Genomic DNA, 13,806 nt, shown 5'->3' with positions numbered 1-13,806 from the left:
GCAGTGCTGTTCATCCTCCTTCCCTCAGCTGCTTCTTCCCAACCATGGCTCAGCCCTTGCAGATGTGCTGATGCAACTGGTTGTGGTCCAATGCTGTGAGCAGGGTCACTGACCCCAAGTAAAATAAAAATACTGTTTTCTCATTAGCTGGTGACCTGATTGATAAGTTGCCCCCAAAATGACTGTGTTGGCATGAATTCGGGGACTGTGCTCTGTGGCAAGGGCTGTTTCCAAGGCTGGAGACTCCACAGCGTGGCACTGCCACCAAAGTCCCCAGATCTTTGAATGATGCCTTCAGACTGGTGCAAAACCATGGGAAGAAAGAAGAGTTCTGATCTGTGTTATATATGCTCAAAGTTTATAAACATTTTTACTTATTTAAATATTAAGAGTGGCAAAGTAACACTTCCTTCCAGGCTTTGCCTGTTGCCTGTTTAAAACGTGAATTTTTAAGGTGGAGAGTTTGTGTGCAGGCTACTTGTGTCTCTCTGATCTAATTGATGATGTTTTACTTCCCTGAGAGTGCAAATAAATCCTCATGATAAATTAGGGAGTTGGAGATGTTTTCAATAATGCAATATTACAAAGATTGACATAAACTCCTCTACTGTCTGAGTAAATGACAAGTGAGAGTCAGTATCAGATACAGAACTGTACGCTCCCATTTTGCTGTCCTTTGATTCCAAAATGATTCTTTGCCTCCAACATGAAGAAATTACTGAGATGTGACTATGCTGTACAACTATTTTCTGGGCTGAGAAGAATTGCAGTATATGTAGGGTTTGGAAAGTGTGAGGAAAAGAGAGGAGTTCAGATAACAGGGAGAAGAAGAGGTGGAAAAGAGGACGTGAAAGCATGGGGAAGGAAGGTGAGGCAAAATGAGGCAAAAGAGATTGGAAGGTCTAAGCAGGAGAGAGATGCTAGCTGAAGGAAAGGAATAGGAAATGATACAGCAAGTCATTCACCATTAAGATTTTCAGGCAAGCAGGTGCGTAACAGGGAAGCTAGTATTTTGGGGGCTTTGGGAGTTAAAATAGTTTATTTTCAGGAGCAAAACCCCCTCTATTTGTTCCCGTGCTCGCTGCTGCCAGACACCAGTAAATGGCACTGCCATGTCGCAAGATGAGCAACGCCAGCCCGGATGGGCACCCCACCTGGGACCAGGTACGGCCTTTAACTGGCCCAGCACAGGTGACATCCAGCTCCTACCTCCTCCCACCAGAGCTGGCGGGTGATGCTCAGGGCAGAGCTCAAATAAGTCGTGTCCCCCCCCCCAAAAAAAAAAACCCCAAAGCTACAAATCTCTGGCCTCCAGGCACAGAAATGTAAACCAAAATAAAAACAAATGAGCTCTGCCAAAACACAGGGAGTGTCTGTCCTGGGGGAGCTCTGCGCCCCCCCCCCCCCCCCGCAGTTGCCCGTGAGGATCCACGGCTCTCCGCGCCGGTGGGATCCCCTGCGCCCGGAGGTGGATCCGAGCTGGGAAGGCAGCTCAGCTCCCATCCCCGGTACAGCTGGCTTTAGCAGATGCCAAAATAATTTGGGGGGCAAAAGCCGGGGTCTGCAGGGCCGGGGGTGGGGGGGCGAGTTCAGAGCCCTGCATGGGGAGAGGGGGGGGACGGGACACTTCTATCCTAAAGTCATTGTAAAGCCCAAGAGGGGTTTATCCTCCACAGCTAAATGAAAACGAAAAGGAAAAAATCCAGAATAGCAACACTGGAGATACAAAGACTGTCATGGACCAGTGCGAGTTTGCAAAATTGTATGTAAATGACCCCAGTTTTGACCGTGGTGGCCCTCTGCTAATCCCAGAGAGAAAATCTACTTAGCAAAGGCAAGTTTTGTTTAATTTGGTTAACAGGGACCGAAATGCTGAATATATTAATAGTTTGTATTTCCAGGAAAACGCTGTGTCTTTAACGCTTCAGTGCCAAAGGGGGTTCACAAGAGCTTAATGCTCACAGAATAAAAATCGTGTAGCATTTTCTCCATATTCTGCACCTAGCGCTGGTGAAAATGAGTGTAGGACGTGTTTTTGTAATAGGCACCAGCCATTTTGCTGCCGGTGAATGCCTTTGGCTGATCCAATATTGCTCTGTGTACACTGAGCAAGAGAGAGGTTCCCACTGGATTCACCATCCTAAGGGTGTCCCGAGGAAATGAGGGGGTTTTCGCCCCTCGCTGGCTGACTCATGACGTTATCCCGCCGTGTGACCTTTTCCCCACTAATCTGATATAGCAGCTTTTCCTGTATTTACAGGTTAAATGGAAGATACACATTCTACTTTTTACTCATTGTAATGAAGATCTTTTTGTCTGTCTCCGAATAAAGGGCCGGGTTGGTTTACAAATTGCGGGTCAGCCCATTCCGTGACCCGGGCAAACAACCCAGGTCAAATCTCGTCAAAGCCTCCCCACCCAACTGGAATAAGTTAATTTACCCCTCGGCGGCTCCGGCCCCGCCGGGCACACGATGGGGGGTGGCTGGGGTCCCCCTGCCCTCCTGCCAGAGGGTGCGGGGACACCCACGGGCGCTCGGTTCGGGTGGGACCGACATTGCCCCGTCGGGCAGGGCGGGAGGGAGCCGTGCCACGGCCCCGCGCCGGCAGCGAGTCTTGAAGGGCTGCCCCCCAAGAGCTTTTATTCGGTTTATTCTCGGCGCTCTGCACCCCCGCAGCGGCCGCCTCCCCTCTGCGCCCCCGCCCGCGCCTTCCCCCTTATTCCTCCTCCTCCTCCTCCGAACAAGCTGCCCCGCAGAGAAATGCGCCGGCAAAACCCACGGGAGATCCCGGTGCCTTTCGGACGCGTGGCCCTGGGAGCACCCCCCCACGGGCGCGCGGGAGGGCAGCACCCACGGGTTGGGGTTTTTTTTGGGGGGGGGGGGAATGGGGCATCCCCCACCCGGCGGGGCATCCCCGGGACTGCATCCCTCCGGCGGCGGGAGGGACCGAGACCCGCCGCGCCGCCCTGCGCCCCGCCTGCCCGCGGTGCCGACCCACGGCCGCGGCGTCCAGCGGCCTCCCCGACCCTCGCGGACGGCGTTTCACTCGTCGGTTTTGTTGGTTTGTTTTTTTTTTTTTTCCTCCCCTGGGTGGCTGGGTGGGTGGGGCGAGACTCCCACCGCCGCCCGAGGACGCTCCCTCCCGCAAACAAGCAGGGGCGGCGGGTATAAACATTTATTCCGAGGCATCGCTTGTACAGGCACCGCACCCGGAGGTGGGACGAAGAGCCGGGGGGGGGGGGGGGGGCACATCCAGGCCCCCGCCCCCGCGGCAGAGCCGGGCCCCCGCGGGGGGCGGCCGGGGGCTCCCGGCCCTCCGGCACCCCCGCGCACCTCCCTGCCCCCCGGCAGCCTCCCCGTGCGCAACTCGCGGCGTGCCGCGGTCATAAATAGGATTTTCCGGGCGGGGGCGAGTCTCTATAGCATGGAGGGGTGCTGGCCCGGGGGCAGCCCGAAGGCGTTGGGGTGGGAATGGCCGAGGAGGTTGAGGTAGTGGCGGTCCAGCCCCTGCACGGAGGAGAGAAAGGTGCTGCGCTGCTGGCCGGGGCTGGCGAGGGGCACGGCGGCGTTGGGGAGGTGGTAGGGCAGGGAGGGGCTGCGGGCGGCTCCGTGCCAGGGGAAGGGCCCCCCCGAGGGCGGCTGGAGCACGGCCTCGCCGGGGCTGTGGCCGTGCCCGGGGCACTCGGGCCCGGGGTGCAGCTGGTAGGAAAAGTCCGGCTCCGGGAGGGAGCCCAGGGAGGTGAAGAGGGGCTCGGTGACGAAGCGCGCTTTGGACTGGAGGAAGGCCAGGATGCGGGCGTACTTGGTGTCTTTGGTCTCCATCCTCTCCACCGTCGTCAGGTAGTGGACCAGGTTCTTCATGCACTCGTGGTAGCCGTAGTGGAAGTAGTTGGCGAACTCGGAGAGCAGCTCTGCTGGAAAGGAAGGGGGCAGCGGAGCCGAGCTCCTCAGAGTCCGGCCTGGGGGGGCGGGGCCGCCCCCACGCCGCGGGTGTCCCGGCGGGGGCCCGCGCCCGCCCACCTACCCTTCTCCCGGCCGCGGGGGAAGTCCGCCGAGTGCAGAGCCCGCAGGTACTGCACCGTCATCTCCAGGATCTCCGCTTTCTCCAGCTTCCCCGAGCTCTGCAACGGGCGGCGGAGAGGGGCATCACCGCCTCTCCCCTGGGGCTGCGCTGCGCTCCGCCGGGCCGCCCCCCCACCCCCCGCCGCATCGCGGGGGGGGGGTCGCTCCGCACCGGGGAGAAGGGCGCAGGGGCTTCCCCCCCCCCTCCCCGCCTACCTGCTTGGCCAGAGCCATGGGCACCGTCTTCCCCAGCTCGGTGAGGCAGCGGTTGATGCGGTCCCTCCTCCGCTTCTCAATCACTTTGTGGGAAACCGGCGTCCTCTGCAAAACAGACGGGGCGCGTTAGTGGCAGGGGGGTAGGGGGTGGGGGGGGGGAAAGCAGCCGGATCCGGCCTCGCCGGCCCGGACCCCCACCAGTGCACCCGGTCCCGACCCCGCTCCGAGCAGCGGCGCCGGGCGCGACGCGGCCCCGGGAGGGATGCTCCGGCGGCGGGTCCTCTCCGCACCGCCCCGGGAGCTCCCCGTCTGCGCGGGCGGCCCCGGCAGGGCAGGCTTGTTTGGGGGGGGGGGGGGGGAGAGTGTGGTTGGTTTTTTTGGGGGAGGTGGGGGTCTTTCTGAAGGGAAGGGCTGTGAGGGGGCCGGGTCCGCAGAGCCGTGCGCGCAAGGCGGGCGGCCACTCACCCTCCGCTCCTTGAGCTTGGAGGCCATGGTGGGCACTGCATCCCCGCTCTCTCCGGGCCCCTTATAAAGCCATCACTTCTTGGGGGGGACCCCGGGGGGCCTCCACGGACCCGCTGATCCCATAGGATTAGGGGCAGGAACGGCGCCGGGGGAATGTATGCATTAAAGATCAGGGTGGAAGGGGGCGAGAAAAGGGATGAGGGTGGGGTTGCTTTTTGTTGTTTGGGTTTGGTTTTTTTTTTTCCCCTCTCTCTTCTCCCCCCCCCCCCCCGCCCCTTCTCGCCCCCGTCCACGCAGCCGGGGGCGGCCCAGCTGTGTCACCCCACGTGGACCTCGGGGACACACGTGACGGTCCCACAATAGCGGCGGGGATGGGGCCGGGGATGCGGCGAGCGGGGCGCAGGGCGCGGTACCGCGCCCTGCGCCCCGCTCGCCGCATCCCCGGCCCCATCCCCGCCGCCTGCCTGTAAATCCCCGTTCCCCCCCCCACCCCCCTCCCCTTAGCTTCAGCGCTGACTGCATTTTAAAGCCTGTCCAGAGTCATTAAAGTAATTAAGTAAGCCCTTAATAGGCTGTTCCGCCCAGTTCAAGGGAGAACCCTTGGAGACGGAGTGGCCCCGTTTGTTCTCAGGCTTTTCTCACACGACTTGGTGACACGTCCATCTTTATAAGAGATGGCAGCGAGGCTTTTTTTGTTTACACCGCTTTATGCGCCGGGGACACCCCGGCAGGTGTGGGACCGGGGGGCTGGCACACGATATCCTTCCCCCCCCCCCCGGCCCCGCTTTTTTTTTTTTTTTTTTTTTCTTCTCCTCTTCTCTTCTTAACGCCGGCCCGGGGAGGCTCTCGCCAGCCTTTGGCACACGACGCTCCTTTTTTGTGTGGTGTGCGCGTCTGTGCGTTGTTGTTTTACCCCCCCTGCTCCCCCCCTCTCCTTTGGAGAGGCTCAATTTGTAGCCTATTATCCTATAGGAAAATGTCCCATTGAAAAGTATGAATAGTTTCATTGGGCCTAAATTTTAATAATGCGGGTCAAAGAAAAGAGGGGCAAATAAAGAGGGGATCGCAGCTGGTCCGAGAGTGCATTATTCGGTGTCACCTGCGAGCGGGATCGCCGACAGACCCCCTATTCATTTGCCTAATTTTGGTCAATTTAACAAACTTCAGGAGAAATTATTGTGGCATTGTTAAGGAGGGTAAAGCTTTCTGATCGAATTAACAGCATGTTTTGATCCGGTAAATGTCATTAAAAAGAAAGAAACAATCGCGTTTAAAGGGGGGCTCCGAGTTAAACGCGCCAAGTGGAGACGCCGGAGCGCAAAGCTCACAAAGGGAGCAAGTAACTGCCACAGGGGAACTTTTGTACGCTCACATTGCTGAGGTTTTTTACACAAAAAGGCATTATTTCATACTTGAATACGTCTAATCCAACAATTGTCTATTTTCTGCAAACATATTTTCACAGCATTGTTAGCTTTCCTCTCCGCGGCCCTCCGCCCGGGCAGCCGCGCTCCGAGCCCGGCGAGCGCACCGAGCCCCCGGCCCGCCCCGCACCGGCCCCGCACCGCCCCCGCCGGGGCCGCCCCGCCGCGCCGCGCCGGGGGGGGGGGCGCCCGCCCCCGCCGCCCGCCGCTTCCCCCCCCGGCGGCAGCGCGGCGGCGGGCGAGGGCCCCCCCGGGCCCTCTCCACGGCCGGCGGTGCGCCTCCGGGGCCGGGGCCGGCACCGGGCCGCCGGGGCCTCCTGCCCCCCCCCCCCCCGCGCTGCCGCGGGGCGCCGCCACCCCGGAGGGGGAGAAGGGAAGACCCGAGGGCGGCCGGGGGGTCCTGATCCTGATCCTGCCCGCCCGGGCGACGCCGGCGAGCCCCGGGCAGTGCTGCGGGGACGGCGTTTATTCCAGCCGTGCCAGCTCGGGGAGGTGTCTTCTTCGAAACCTCCACGTCTCCTCCCGTGTCCCGCATTTTCCCACCCGTTCCCCTGTGTGATTTAAATGGGGACAACCGTCCCCACCTCGCCTCCCCCCGGGCGTGCACGGCGGAGGGCACCGCCGCTCCCGCCCGCTCGTCTCCCCGGAGGCGGCCGGGGGAAAGGCGCGGGGCCGGTCCTCACCCCGCCGCCCCGGGCCCGCCCGCCCGCCGCCGCCGCCGCCGCCGCCGCCGCCCCGGGCCGGCCGGCAGCGCGGAGCGGCTCCGCGGAAGGAGGCGGTGGCGGCCCCGGGGCGCGTCTCCCCCGGCCGGCCCCGGGGCGGGCCGGGCCGGGCCGGCTGCCCGCCCGGGCGCCCCTGCGTGCGGTGCCGTCGGCCGCATTATTCTTCCAGGAGCCTTGTAGGTTTCGGTATATTCATTCTCGTACAATGGGATTAAACACTAACCGTTATCATCCAAATTAACTAAACTCTGAATAGCAAATGCGGGGGCTTTTATTTCCCCCCCCCCCCCCCTTTTGCTCCACGGGCTGAGATGGAGTTGATCCTCTTACTGTCTGTGTTAACCGCCAGCTGCAGGCACCTGCGAGGCAACTTTTTACACGAGGGAAGTTGTTTATTTTCTCGCTGGCTGCTCCCGCACTGCGTCCCCCGCGGGGCCGGGCCGCCCGGCCGGGGCAAGCCGGGCCAGCGGCGGGGGGACGCGGGGCGGCCGCGGGGCTGGGCGGCCGTGGCATCCCCGCGCCTACCGCCGCCTCATCCGCAGGGGGCTGGAGCCAGGGGGCATCACCCCACACTGCCACGGTCGCACTTTCACCCTCGCAGGGAAGCCAGGAGAAGGCTTTTTAAAAATTTTTTTAAAATTTTTTTTTTTCTTTTTTAGTTTTTAACTCCCCGCGAGCGCCGGTTGGATCTCCCTGCAGGAAAGGCGTGCACGGCTCTTTGGCAACCCACGGCGGACACCTGCGTCCCCGTCTCCCGCCACCGGTTTTCTGCTCCCGCCCAGGTCCCCCGCCGGCCGCAGCCCCTCTCTCCGGGCGAGGGGCTGGCCGGGGGCCGAGGCGCGGACCCCCCGCCCCGGTAGGCGCGGAGCGGGGGATGAGCACGCCCCGGTGAGCGGTGGGGGTGCGCGGCCGGCGCACGGCTGCTGCGGGAGCGGTGGCCGCAGCCGGTGGTTCGTCGCTTCTGGGCAGCGTTTGGCCCCCGTCCCGTCGGCACTGGCCATGCCGTCCTCTGCCCAGCCATGGGCTCTGCTGGGGGGGTGTGTGTGTGTCTTTTGGGGGTGTCAAGCTGCTTCAGAGCGGCATCTAGTTTTGCCTTTTTATGAAAACAGGTCGTCTCCCCGCTTTTTCTTCCCCACTCTTTTCTTGCCTGGCTCCTATGCCACCTTGGTGTTATAGGCAATTACTTCGCCAAGTAGTTGAAGCTGTGGATATTAGGCTTGCAGCTCATTGGTGCCGCGTGCACGCAAGAAGCCGGCTAAGAGTCTCCCATGGAAAGTGTTCTCCGCGCAACAGGTGGATCGAGTGCAGAAAGTCAAGTGTCACAGCGTGGCTGGGGCTGCAGTCGGCCTACTGCCTGCCGCTCTGGTTCCGCGCTCAGAGGAGTGGGACTGGAGGTCCTGCTGTGTAACGCGGGAAGGCAGTCCCGCTCCCGGCCGATCTTATGGCTGGTAGGGAATGGGAGAATGCCAAAGGTGCAGCAGGTCCTGCTTGTAGGAGGAGGTAGTTTTATTACTTGGCAATCCTGGATCTGTGAAGAAGCAGTGATCTGAACCACGAGAGAAGGCATTTCATTTAGTAGCGTAACCCTCAGCTGTCTGTATCGCGGTTCCTGACGCTGTATTGGCTTTTGCTGGGAGTTTGTTTACTCTTGCACTCGCAGTGAGGCTAGGCTGAGCTAGCAAGTTTGGAATAAGAGTTTCCAGTCTTTTCGTAGCTGCTAATGCTCTCTGCCTCCAGGTCTGGGGCTGCTTGGTCATCTTGGTCCCCAGCTGCAAAGGTACCTCTTACCTCGGCGCTACTGTTGCTTCCACTGTAGTCCGCCTCTGTGTCTTCCTCCTCTGTCCCAGTGGAAGGACCACACTCCTCTATTTTGCTCACCTGCCACGAATGGTGGCATCAGCAGGGGAGAGGTGATAACGTGACAGGACTTGGGACTTGATCCCCAGGTGGTCCTTCACAGAAGAAGCCTCCTTGCTTGTAGCCATGACTCTCTGGTATTGTTGGGTTGATTACAGGGCACTCTCCTCAAAAGCCCAGAGTGCTCTAGGAAGTGCTGTTTGTGCTTCAGTAGATGATGTTCTTCTCATGCGGTGACATACAGCAATGTCCATAAGCTAAATTTTGATCCTAAAAGCTCTAAACTTTGATCCTTATCTCAGGAAGTCGTCAAATATCTCTTGGTGCTTGTGGTGGCAGAGAGGACTTCCAGGTCAGTAGTGCTCCTGAGTGCTGCTATGTGCTTGTTGTATTCCACCTCTGAGGAGGCACATTTCAGAGTAAGTACGTTTTGTAGCATAATTTCAATATAACACACTTTGTTCTTCAGGATTAAAAGCCTTTCATAAATGTAAAATCTGATCCAGTTTGCTTTTGGATTACTTTGGTTTGTATGGACACCAGTTAGAGTGTTGTTTCATGAAGACTCACTTTCTGTAATTTTACACCTTTTGGCCTTACTGATTTGAACACATGTTGCAATCTGCAGCCCGCGTGTCAGCCTCAGCATCATTACGCTGTGGATGACTGTGGCAGCAGAAGAGGAAGATTAAAAATGGGACACTTAAAAAAGGTCCCACTCTTTTTAAGGACTTAACGGAAGTTTCGGTGGATGCACAGATTACCTCAAAATGCATAAAACCACCCACTCAGCAGCCTGCCTTGGTCATCCCCCAAATGATCCATCCCCAAGGTCACACAGAGGTGGCTGTTGCCTTGCCTGCAGTCTCATTCTTTTGCCGCCGAACTGACCATGATCTTTTATTGACCGTCTTTCTGGAGCAGTCCTGTTTGGCAGTCTGTCTGACAGCACCGTGCAATCTGACAGGGTATCTCCTGTGACAAAGCGTTAGAAGAGAGAACTGCTGGATGGCACCTGCAGAAACCAGGGCTTCAAAAGGTAATGATTTTTGGAGTATGGTTTATTTGAGAGTCATTCTTTCGCATATGCTCCTGGAATTTGTAATATCTCCTTTGTTGACTTTTTTTTGTCAGACATAAAATTTCAGGCTTATATGTAGTATAGCTAATGTACACAGAATTATACAGGAAAAAATGCTTCACTGATTAAAACCAGATGTAGTTATATCTGTTATATCCATTTACAGAAGCTGATTTACATTGACAGAAGACCTGACACAGCTTTTAGCTGTCAAATGTTTGTGTATATATGGCAAAACTTGAGACCGTGCACTGTGTGTTTGTACAAGGTGAGTCCCCCAAAGCAGAGGAGAGGTGTTTGCAATTTTCCTGATGACAGCTATCTTCTCAGTCATGTCACTGTTGAGACAGGATGTGTTGCTCTTTAAATGACAGCCTGTCAAAATGAGAACTGAGTGCTAAAATTGATTTCAATGGGATTTAGGTAGTCTTGAATCTTTGGTGAGGTGTAGCTTAGACTGCTTGTGACTGAGGTGGTCTAAATAGCTCGAGTTAGTGGCTGCCTGGTGTGAATAAAGGCTGAAAGATTTGCCTCAGAAAGTACAAGGGCTTTTTCGGCAATGACACGTATAATGCTGATAAAATGTCTACCCCCTCCTCTCTTAGTAAAAACTAAAACCTAAGAAAAGTAAAAACTGAAAAAAGTAAAAACTTGCCCTCAGCATGGCTTCACAGAGGTGAAGTCGTGCGTGATCCACCTGATAACCTTCTACAATGAGGTGGCTGGTTTGGTGGATGAGGGAAGAGCAGTGGATATTGTCTACCTGGCTTTTGACATTGTCTCCTGTAACATCCTCGTAGAGAAGCCGATGATGTGCGGACTGGATGAGAAGACAGTGAGGTGGATCAAAAACTGGCTGAATTGCCAAGCTCAGAGACGGATGATCAGTGGCACGAAGTCTAGCATCCAGTAACTGGTGGTATACCCCGGGGGTCAATACTTGGTCTAGTCACATTTACCATCTTCATTAATGACCTGGATGATGGGGCAGAGTGTACCCTTGGCAAGGTCGCCGGTGACACCAGAGTCATGCTGTCATCCAGAGTGATCTCAATAGGCTGGAGATATGGGCTGTCAGGAACCTCACGAATTTCAGCAAAGAGAAGTGCAAAGTCCTGCACCTGGGGAGGGACAACCCCCTGCACCAGTACGTGCTGGGGGGGTGATCGGCTGGAAAGCAGCTTGGCAGAAAAGGACCTGGGGGTCCTGGTGGACACCGAGTTGAACATGAGCCAGCAACGTGCCCTTAAGGCAAAGAAGGCTAATGGGATCCTGGACTTCATTAGGAGGAGTGTTGCCAGCAGGTCGAGGGAGGTGATCTGTCCCCTCTACTCAGGACTGGAGAGGCCACATCTAGAGTGCTGGGTCCTGTTCTGGGCTCCCCAGTACAAGACAGAGATGGACATACTGGACAGAATCCAGGAAAGGGCCACAAGGATGATTAAGGGACTGGAGCACCTCACGTATGAGGAGAGGCTGAGAGAGATGGGGCTGTTCAGCCTGGAGAAGGCTCAGGAGAGATCTTATCAATGTGCACAAATATCCGAAGGAAGGGTGTGAAGAAGTTGGAGCCAGGCTCTTCTCAGTGGTGCCCAGTGACAGGACCAGAGGAAGTGGGCACAAACTGAAACACAGGAGTTTCTGTCTAAACAAAAGAAAAACTCCTGCTGTGAGGGTGGCCAACTACCGGAAAAAGTTGCCCAGAGAGGCTGTGGAGTCTCCATCCTCGGAGATATTCAAAAGCTGTCTGGACGTGGTCCTGGGCAACCGGCTCTAGGTGACCCTGCTTGAGAAGGGGTTTGGACAAGACAATCTCCAGAGTTGCCTGCCAACCTCAGCCACCCTGTGATTCTGTAACTCTGTGAGCTGCCAGTGTGAACATTCAGTCCTGAAGTAATTCAGTCCCAGTTTGGTCTGGCATAAAAGAAATGTATTTTAATTTTTTTACATTACAGAGCAGATTCAGTTCTTTTACTCTATTCCCAGTAGGATGCGATTCATTTAGATTCAGGGCTTCTACACCTGTGTCAAGCAGAATAAATGGGAGGGAAGCATAGCCTTTTTGTTTATTGTACTTCACCACGCGTTGCATTGTAACTTGACTCATTAAAGACTCGTTAACACCCATTATACTTATGACTGCTTTGTAAACAATGCTAATTCAATAGGACTTCAGAGCTTAATTCCCTCTAGAGTCCTTTGTAACTCCTAGCCATGACTTTCTTTCTAGCTGAAGTGGAAAAGGGGACCCCTGTGAGAGGTTTACGGACTCTGCAAAGCCTACTAATTTAGTAATGCCATAGTTCAAGCATCCTATTATTATGAACCCTCAGTACTGAGCTTATTGCGTGGACTAGGAACTTAAAGGACTTCTTTTCAGCAAAGCAGTAACCTTTGGGTCAGTCCAGCTTTGCTCTGACTTCCCAGAGATTGAGTGGACTAAACACTACTCCCTGTTACATTGCCTTCCAGAGAATTATTTCAGAAGTGTGCCCTCATTGCTAACTCTGAGAGATTTAGGATGTTGTGATTGCGTTATGGACAGGCTGTGCCCAGCTTTTTAAGTTTAAATGTTGGGCTTGTAACAGTCATGGCACAAACGCAGAAAAAGAGGCTAGAGGATGGGAACCATCCCTCCATTTCCCTTCCTCTGTAGAAACAGCGAGGTGATATCACTGGTCTTGCACGTTACACTGATGGTTGGCTTTTGTGAGGTTTAACCAGTGTCAGCTTATGGCAAGCAGGATAAATGTAAGATCTCAGAGACTTTGTGAAGGCAGCTATTGTAAAGTTTATACTGTGAAATAAAAAAGAGAAGAAAGGGACTGATGCCTCCGGGTTCCTGCAGAGTCTGTTGTGTCTTCTAGGCAAGGACTGTGACCCCATCCAGTTGCCTTTTGCAGCTTCATTATTGCTGGGGGGGGGGGGGGAGGGGGTGGCCTTCCTGCTGGCTCTTTTTCTTGGATGCTGAGTGGTCCTTGTTGCTGAAGGCTGAATCATCACTTGTTTCTCTGAGTGCTGCAGTAGCTTTGAGTAATCTAGTGTCTTGTTTATTCAAAGGGCCAAGAGATGGATACAGCCAGAAAGGGAGGTCTGGGACATGCAGCTGAGAGGCACTGTTCTGTTCGCTTCTGGGAAAAGGTATGTTACAAGAGTTAAAGGCTTTCCACTGCTATCTGCACTTCTGTTCTGTGAAAGTCCTGCCTTTCTGGCCAAGCACTGAAAAGTGTCCTGCTTCTGGAAAGTTTAGGCTGTCCTTCTTCAAGTAATGTTCTTTGTCTTTGAACACTGTCAAGAGCCCTCTCCTGTTTGTGAACTCATGGCCCGAAGGCAATCCCAGAGGTAATGATAACATGTGGAGATCCCACAGATTTCTCAAAAACAAGTGTGAAATTAGATTGCATGTCCTGGCTTTAAAATAATCACTTCTTGCATATGCACACCTTTGGTGATAGCAAGGTGAGACCTCTTCTGCTACACAGCAAAACATGACTATTAAATACAAAGACCTCCTTTAAAGGCTGTCAAAGTATTTTGGGTAAGCATCATCCCCTGCTCACCCTGTTCTTTGATTCTTCCCTAGTGCAACACTATCTAAGTCAGAGAGAGGATAACAGAGCTCTGGTCCAAACTCATAGGGCTGTTCTTCTGCCAAAACTAGGTAGATCTGACATAGGGGTAACAGATGGCGACCAAATATTTCTCTGGTAAGTCCCCCTTTATGGGTAAAGTTAAGGGTATATTGAAACCCCAGCATTCATAAGTCATGAGCCAAGCCCCCCAAACTGTTAAGATGAGTGAAAAGTCAGGAGCTTAAAATTGTCAGCAATAATAATAAGAAGCCGTCAGAAGGTGGGTTATTTCTGTGGTTTTCTATTGTTGGTTTTTCCTTCTCCAGCCTTTATGGCTCAGGTTTTCAAGCATTCCCCATAACTGTTAGAATAGAAAAGTAATTTTTATGAAATCCAGGGATCATGA

General features: G+C 55.2%; 1 protein-coding gene and 1 long non-coding RNA gene across 3 annotated transcripts; one reads left to right on the top strand and one right to left on the bottom strand.

Moving 5' to 3' along the window:
- Positions 1-3,269: 3,269 nt before the first annotated feature.
- Positions 3,270-4,974, bottom strand: HELT (helt bHLH transcription factor). 2 transcript variants are annotated; one of them, XM_052779844.1, is made up of 4 exons: positions 4,745-4,974; positions 4,280-4,384; positions 4,026-4,122; positions 3,270-3,915 (listed from the first exon to the last, which is right to left on the bottom strand). In XM_052779844.1, exons 1-4 carry the CDS (start codon positions 4,769-4,771, stop codon positions 3,419-3,421), a joined length of 726 nt encoding a protein of 241 aa, XP_052635804.1. In that variant the 5' UTR covers positions 4,772-4,974; the 3' UTR covers positions 3,270-3,418. The 2 variants fall into 2 exon arrangements, with proteins under 2 accessions (XP_052635804.1, XP_052635805.1); XM_052779845.1 differs by having other exon boundaries at positions 3,270-3,912; positions 4,745-4,973.
- Positions 3,753-12,957, top strand: LOC128138650 (uncharacterized). The gene is made up of 4 exons (XR_008234104.1): positions 3,753-3,841; positions 9,050-9,786; positions 9,995-10,096; positions 12,889-12,957. It is a non-coding gene; the product is annotated as an uncharacterized LOC128138650 (long non-coding RNA).
- The last annotated feature ends 849 nt before the right edge of the window (positions 12,958-13,806 follow it).

The sequence above is a fragment of the Harpia harpyja genome, chromosome 2, assembly GCF_026419915.1.
Source record: "Harpia harpyja isolate bHarHar1 chromosome 2, bHarHar1 primary haplotype, whole genome shotgun sequence".
Taxonomy (NCBI): Eukaryota; Metazoa; Chordata; class Aves; order Accipitriformes; family Accipitridae; genus Harpia; species Harpia harpyja.
Note: the sequence above shows the minus strand (reverse complement) of the source record. Positions and strands in the feature narration are given on the sequence as shown.